At 39.2% G+C, this 8,127-nt stretch overlaps 1 protein-coding gene across 2 annotated transcripts in view; it reads left to right on the top strand.

Annotated features, from left to right (window-relative positions):
* The window catches only part of PHEX (phosphate regulating endopeptidase homolog, X-linked), a 172,791-nt gene that overhangs the window by 82,297 nt on the left and 82,367 nt on the right, over nt 1–8,127 (top strand). For both annotated transcript variants that reach the window (XM_019529177.1, XM_019529178.1), the window contains 2 exons: nt 1,068–1,196; nt 4,955–5,056. In XM_019529177.1, the coding sequence (XP_019384722.1) occupies nt 1,068–1,196; nt 4,955–5,056 (231 nt within the window). The remainder of the gene's footprint in view (nt 1–1,067; nt 1,197–4,954; nt 5,057–8,127) is intronic.

Below are 8,127 nucleotides of genomic sequence, written 5' to 3'. Positions count from 1 at the left end.
CCCCTATGGTCCCCTTTCCCCTCCTCTAGCCCCCAAAACCCCTTACTGACTCGCAGTGGAGCCTGGGTCCAGCTCCCTGCTGCTGGCACACTGCATGCCCTAAACAGACAGGCAGCATGCTTCTGCATCAGGGTGAGGGCTAACCACAGAGATGCTCTGGTAGCCAAAGCATTTCTGTGGAGGACCCAGCCTCCAGTTGCCTCAGGGCATGGTCCCCCATGGGGTTTTTTGCAGCAGGAGGAACACTTTCTTATTCCTGCATGTCCCTCTTGCATCATCTTAAAGTGATTTGAGACACTGCAAGAGGCACCTGCAAGCTTGTCTGGATGCGCCCAGTGGGTGCCTCTCCACATGCTGTTGGGGGCAGCAATAAACTGTGGAGTTTATTGCATCCAGGAAGATCCCGGGCATGCATCTGCATCTGTGCCTGGACTGTAGCATGCCAAGCTGGGTTGCAACAGCCAGGGGCTGCTGCGACTAGGCTCAATGTACTGCGGTGGGGCTGGCTGGGGCATGACAGTGCTGCAGTGCAGGGCTAGCCAGGAAGCAGCCCTCACACTGAAGCACGCTTGTTCTCCAGCCAGCTGGTCAGTGTCTATATGTGCACTGCTGTGCACAGAAAAGATCTGCAGCAGGGTAGTACTCCCTGCTGCAGAATTTATTCATTTTTTGTGCCTTAATGGAGGATGCATGTAGTTGCAGAGATATTTACTGTGCAGTTAATTAGTCAACTGTGCAGTAAATGTCTCATGTAGATGCGCCGAGTCCCTGTTAAACCGGGCATCAACTGGAAATCCCACACAGTTTTCTGGCACTTCAGTACAGAAATCTATCCAGAAGCCTCCTGAGCTAGCTAAGGTTGTTTGAGGGTTTAGATGAATGTCACAGTTCTCTGAAGAACTGATTTGTGGTTCCTTACATTTTTTTGAGTACAGACCAAAAACAATTTTAAAATTGTACATATTAGGTAAATTATGTTGATTCTTTTTTTTTTTCAGAATTTACTTTGTGAGGGTGCCACTCAATTTTTTCTTAATGGTTTATATTCCATTGTATGATACGAGCAGGTCATCCAGGGGACCACAACTTTGTTGCCTCAGTGGGATAAATGTGTCAGTCTCGTTGAAGGAGCGCTCCCTTACGTCGTTGGTAAGATGTTTGTGGATGTCCATTTTCAAGAAGACAAGAGGGGAATGGTAAGTTTGCCTTTTAATTAATTTCTTTATCCCAGTAGACTAAATTTAATTCAACTTTTAAGAGAAACTTTCCACCAGCAGCACATTGAAAAAGTTACTTGAGCAAATAAAAGGCCACAATGGGAATTTAGTCTGGTCATTCACTACCACTACAAGTCTTTCAGACATGCATGTAGATGGTTTGAATAAGGGTTAACCTAAACTTGTGACTGCAAGAGAATAAGGGTCCTCAGCATGAGTAAAGTGGCCTAAGCTTTGCAACTGTGCTGATCTGCACTAGTTGAAGACTTTGCCCAAGATTTTTTTAGCTGCAAGGGTCCCTTCTGCACAATACAGAATTGCATGTCTGATTGCAATGTGGACTCTTAGTATTATTTTCCAGAGAACTGGGCCAGGACAAGGAATCTGTAATGTTGACAAAGTTCAGATCCAAATATCAGGATCACTCAGGATTTGTGATTCAGATATTTTTAGAGACAAAAGGTTCAACTGTAGTCATCAAGTCAAACCTTCTGTGTAGCACCTGTCATGAAATTTCAACTAGTCATTCCTACTGCGGAGGAAATTATTCTTCTATACTTTTGATCACAGAGGATACTTTTGGATCTTCATCCATTCTCAATTTAAAAATACCACATTTATTACCAAAGGAAATCCTTTGATGAATTACCCTTAGAATAGGTTGATTTATCTTCAGGTTGAATTTTTCTAACTTTAAATTTTAGCTTTAACTCTTAGCTGGTGCATTTTCTTATTCTTTTGCTGGGTTGCCAATTGCTAATGTTGGGGGAAAATCACATTTCAATTTACGACTGCTCAAAAGCTTATTGCAGTCCTTGGAAATACTCTAATGGACATTTAATTAGGCCCAGAATCCTGATCTGAAAAAGTTGCCTTGAGTTCATCTTTGGTTTCATCAGCTTCATTTACAGCACCAGGTGTTACCCACTGTCAAAAGCAGGAACCCTAATTGGATGAATCAGAGTCAGTAGAGTAATTTCTTTCTTAGACTCTCTGGATAATTTTTTTTTTTGTTGAAGGTGTTATCTTTGAATTAGCAAAATGCACATCCAGCTTTTTCAGCAACTTGATTCGTCATTGAGATCATAAAGTATATTATAGTTTTTTGGCAAAGAAATTGCTAATGTTAAAAATGACCTGTAGGGCCGGATTAAGGAGGAAGAAAAGAAGGGCCATAAGAAATGCGAGTATTTTTGTTAATATTTTAAGATGTGAAGGGATGAAAAGAAAGATGGATTTCTGCTTAAATGCAATATAGTTCAGGCATTTCTTAGGTACTGTAGTAAGTTTTCCTTAAGGTCCGTTCTAAAAAAAAAAGCAATAAAAAACCCCCAAGTGTGCATCCACAGTGTGCCACAGCACACAAAATTGCTGGCACAGAAGGAAGTGTGGACCACTAACTGGCTGTGCAGATACAATAATAGAGGTCAGTTTTGCTGAAACCTTTTAAAGTGTGGCTATTCAGTCTGTTTCGAATAATTCTTTTTTCCACATTTTTTTCCATTTTCTTTCTATCAAACTAGGAGCCCATTCTAATTTCTAGAACATTTCTGCCTTAGCTAAAGGAGTGTCATATCACTGTCCATGATAAGAAAATCACGAGTTATGGGGTAGCAGAGTGTTTTCAGGTTTTAGTCACTGATGCCTCATACCATATTTGCCTTTTCTGTCTTTTATCAAAATATATTATTTGTGTCTAAATATAGCACTAGTTTTGACCTACAGTGTCTGCAGTGTTTCTTACAGCTATGCCTGAGCAATTTCAGTAATAACTTTGATAGTATGAATAGGTTTTTCCTCCCACTCCCTACAGCTACAGCTGGTGCATAAAACTTAAATATACACAAGGGTCCAATTGCAGAGCTTGAGTTTGAACTTGCAACCTCCAAGTACAGGGAGTTCACCTCATTAGTGCACTAAGTTAATTGAGTCAGTGTTCTTCCATCAATATTCTTTAAGTTACCTTATTCTCTTGGATGCAGTTTACTGTGAATGTTGACTATTTGGTCATATTTAATGTTATGCCTCTTCTAGTTATCCTACATTGCCTATAAAATATGAGTTATTTAATAAAGAGGGAGCAAAATGACTAATAAATGGATGCCTAATGCTTTTTTCTCCCTATTATTTTGAGACAAATGCACCAAAAAGAAAATCACTTGAAGTTAAAATGCGTCTGATGCATAAATAACAGCTTAGCTGAAAATGATGTTGCTATTTTGTCTGTTTTTTTGGGGGGGGAGGGGGGGTTGCTCTCCAAGGACACTATAAATATTCCATATCTACTCATTAACATGTTCTATGTCACTGTTACTTGACATTTCCAGCTTTTTAAATTTAATACAGCTGATAAGCATTATATAATGATAGGCTTGAAACCTTTAGTTTATTTTGAATGCCTTTTCTTGTCCTGACTCTAGGTCTGATCCAGCTAGCTCCAATGACTTTAATAATTGTTGCCACATTGCCACACTCTCCTAATGCTGTCTTAGTAATTGCCTTCAGTCTCATCTGTTGACACAAGTAAAAATAATTGGCGACAAGTACCTCTTTTGTTCCAGTCACCCAGGATTGGACTGACAACATTTCTGCTATAGAAGAATCTCTCTCCCTTTTTTTTTCTCTCATTAGGGTTTTTGTAAAAACAGCATCCACCTGGTGTCTAAGCATTACTATTCCTACATTTGGAATGTACTTAACAATTTGTGTAGTCATTTATGAAAAGTGCACAAAAAATGCTACCAAAAGCCAGAATGGTGGCAAGTTTTCTCAACTTTGAACAGATGTAAATTACTACCCCAGTCAGGCCTGAGCTACTGTTTGAGCCCTTACTCTTTGTCATAAAACAATATGTACTTATATTACATTAGCAGCCTGCATTTAACATCTGATCGGTAAATACTAGAGCCTTTTGCAACTGGCTCATGATACAACCTATTTAAATTGAAGATTTTTCAGTAACTATTTATAAAGAGGAATATTGGTCTATACACACACATGCACCATGAGTGCAAGAAGGGCATTCTCTTGGGATGAAGTTGCAAGTTACAGTTAGACCATACTAAATCTGTGTAATGTTAAGTAGTGTTAAAGTTAGAATGTGTTGTGAGCAGTTGCATGTTCAGGCTTAATACTGTGTCTTGCTTGCACAGCTCTGACTTGCTACTAGAGGGCTGATGAGCAGGAGCATGGCTAGGAACCAGGACACCTGGGCTCCATCCCTGTTCTGGCAGGAGGGGAAGGGGACAGGGATCAGGGATCCTTGAGGATTGCAGATTGCTTGTTTTTTCTCCATGGAGCTGACCAAAGTTACCCTAACATGAGCTAAGTAGCAGAGCCCAGAGTTAACTCTTGCCTCAAGCATGTAACTTTGAGATGCTCAGAGGGGACTTAGAATGAGTTAGTGAGCCTTAATATATGAACACTGGCATTTTATGTGCCTTTAGAGTGGTCTAAGTGTAACATGTAACTTGATCCTTGATTGTTCATGGCTGTGTCATGAAAGGAAGGAAGTGAGGAAGTCATGCGAGTGAGCTGAAGAGAAGAAAAAAAGACAAATTTGGTGGGACTAAAACACCCAGTGGTTGGGAGGAGGAGGAAGTTAGGTGGGAAGAGAGAAACTGGTGTTAGAGAGATAGATAGATATAGTCTCGTTGCACCATCAAACAAAATTTGGGGGTTTTTTTTCCTGGTCAGTCTACCATGACATTCTTTACTGGGGTGAATTTGTCTTGCAGATGGAGGAATTGACTGAAGGCATTCGATGGGCCTTTGTTGATATGTTGGAAAAGGAAAATGACTGGATGGACTTGGAGACAAAGAGGAAAGCTTATGAAAAGGTGAGGATTCATTGGGAAAAATTAAACTGCTTGGTGAAATCCCACTCCATTGAGGTGAAGTGAAATTTTGTCATAGACAGTAGGGGCTGGAAGGGACCTTGTGAGAGCGAGTCCAGCCCCCTAATTTTATTGGGGGATTTATTGGGACCAGCATTTTATTTAGTCTTCATTTACTAATTTATCTGAGAATTTACATAGACAATCTGTTGGCTTGATGCTGAGTAATCAGATTTTCTGTTAAATTCTGTTTATTTTGTTGCCTCATTTCCCTCTATTCCTTTTATATCTTGCATTGTGACTGACATATAGATTGTGAGTTCAGGGTGAAAGCAGCTGTCTTTGTTACTTACCAAAGTGCTTTCACAATGGAGTTCTTAGGTATTACCATAATCCAAATGCATAACAGTAATGTAAAACAGCAACAGGAATTTAGGATGTTCAGTGCCGAGTGCTTTGTAGAATGAGGCTCCAACCTATCATTGGGCATTTCAACAGTCCCTGTCTGGCACCTTGTCTACTGTCATTATTGAGGGTCTATCTCTGAAAGTAGTATTTCCAAAATTGATGTTACTATTGTAGCCAGTCAGCAGTGTCCAAATGCAGTGCCATCATTTATGAAAGCATCATTCTTAAGGAAGAGTCTTCCATTCATGATGGTTTATGAACTGTGTGATTACAGATGAAACAGATGTGAGCAACAACTGCAGGTTTCCTACAACTGTCAGTCCATGCCTTAGTTTCTTTTGTGAAGGGGCCTGGGAAGTGAGCTCATCCAAGCATAGCCCAGCACACAGAGCAACGGTTGCAAAGGACTACGGGCAGGACATTCCACCTTATTGGTCAAAATTCAGTTAGGAATCATCATCTCTGAACAGAATTGCATTCAAATGCAACTGACTGTTGCTTCCATCTTGTGTGGTTGAACAAAAATAATAGTTTTTTGATGAAAAAATAGCAGGCTTCAAAACTTTTTGATGATTCAGATGAAAAGGCTGCTTAAGTCATTTTATCTTAGGAAACTTTTTAATTCAGCATGCAACTTGCTTAATTGTGCTTCATGATACCTTTTGCAAGAACTAATTAGATACATAGAGGGATGGGTGAATCACTCAAAGCCATGAAGGCAGATCTTAACTAACCTGATGGTAAGTGGAGCGCATTGCTTTGGAACCACCAATTATCAACATTTTTTGTTCACTTTCTTAACAAGCCTTTGAAAGTGGTGATCTTAGTTCAATCAAGATATTTGCTTATCTTGAAGTGGGCTAATGCAATTTTTAGCCTTTGAAAAATGAAAGAAACTCTTACATAATTTTCCCCCACCACTACATTCTCTTTAATCCCTTAGCAGAGTTTGCCTTATTTCCCACTTCATTGTATCTCTGGCATTTCTGCTCTTTGCTTTCTATCAGATGAAACATCAGGCAGAAGAGTAGAGACAATAAGAGTACCCGGTAGAAGAAATGGAAAGTTCATGAGGGGGAAAAAAAAAGTCCACGCGAGCCCTTTAGCCCATTGTGCTGCTGTGGTTAAGGTGCACCACAGTACCAAAAGAACACAATTCCTAGCATCATGGCAGGCTGCCTTTGACTCTCCAGCCTGGATGACTAGATAACTGTTTACAGCTTGGTCAATGGAGTCAATGGCTTTTTGCATGAGCAGGGTTTGAACTTATTCCTCCAGAACCATAGTGAGACGCATCGACTGCTCTGCCACCACACGCCTAGAATATTATTATAGAGCGCATTTTTTAATAGAATAGAAATAGTATATTCATGTTTGGCATCTTGTGTGGTTTCACCAGGTCAGACATACTAGATGTTGTATGACATACAAAGTAAAATGCTCTGATATAATAGTGCATGTGTGTATTGTGTGCGTGCATGTGCCTCATTGGAGGTGTTTCTAGAAAGAAAAAAGCCAGCCACTATGTATCTCAAATCCATTTATTCCAAGAATATTTTAAAGAACACTTATGAAATAACGTATCACACCAAACAGTAATATAATATATTTAAAATTAAGGCCAAAAATATCAGCTCTATTTGAGTATTGACAGAAAACCTAAGGTACCTCCTGATACAACATTATCTTCTTACTAAAAAAGGGATGCTTGTAGCAAGAGATTCTCGGAGCAAGGTGAGTTTCTAGGAATGTTCAAACCTTACAATTGTAGCTTTATATTCAAATTTATAGGTAAAAACCTAACTTCCCTGTTTGGAAAAGTATGAAGAATAGAGACTTAGTTTTATGGGAATATGGGTGGCTTTTTATATGTGGATTCTTGGTGTGTATTATAGTATTTTTCTATGGTGCCAAGAACTTTGGTTGAAGATGTTATAAATAAACAATTTATAGAAATGTGAGACTTACTGTGTGGCAGAGCCCAAAAATTTTAATGAGCAGATAACCTTGTTTTATTAAAGCATGACCAGTAGTACCCATTATGCCATCAACTCTTTTTTCACTTTAATAAAATAACATATTAAACAAAAAGCTTGGGATTTTACCTGTATTTAGTTATCGGCTCAATGCACAAAATATTCATTTGTTTGCCTATAGTTGTCTCCTGCTTCCATAGTAGCAATGCAATGCAGTTAGTTTGAATTAGTGTTTGAAATATGGAATGTCAGCAGCAAGTGGTGGGGATCCTTCAGGTATCAATTGCAAACATAATGCCCGGCATTATGACAGAGGGAACTGTAACCCTGGATGTTCCCTACTTAAGGTGAAAGACTGGGAGAATGACTGGATCTCTCTAGCTTGACCTTCTGTTTAATACAGACCATATAACTTTAGCGAATTACACCTTCAGTGACCCCAATTGCAGGTAAAGTAATTGTTCTAACTTCTTATGGTACATAAAGATCACATGATATTTTTAATAAAATATGATTGCTTGATTAAAGACCACTTCAGGTTTTGGTGATGAATTCTGTTTCTTTGTATTGCCAGCACAGTTCCGTTTGATTTTGATATTCATTTCCTGTGTCTAATAGATGATGATAATACCTAGCTCTTCTACTGTATTTATCTGAATCCAAGACCACTCTGAATTTGAAATTATATAC

The sequence above is a fragment of the Crocodylus porosus genome, unplaced genomic scaffold, assembly GCF_001723895.1.
Source record: "Crocodylus porosus isolate Cpor-Errol unplaced genomic scaffold, CroPor_comp1, whole genome shotgun sequence".
NCBI classification, from domain to species: Eukaryota; Metazoa; Chordata; order Crocodylia; family Crocodylidae; genus Crocodylus; species Crocodylus porosus.
Note: the sequence above shows the minus strand (reverse complement) of the source record. Positions and strands in the feature narration are given on the sequence as shown.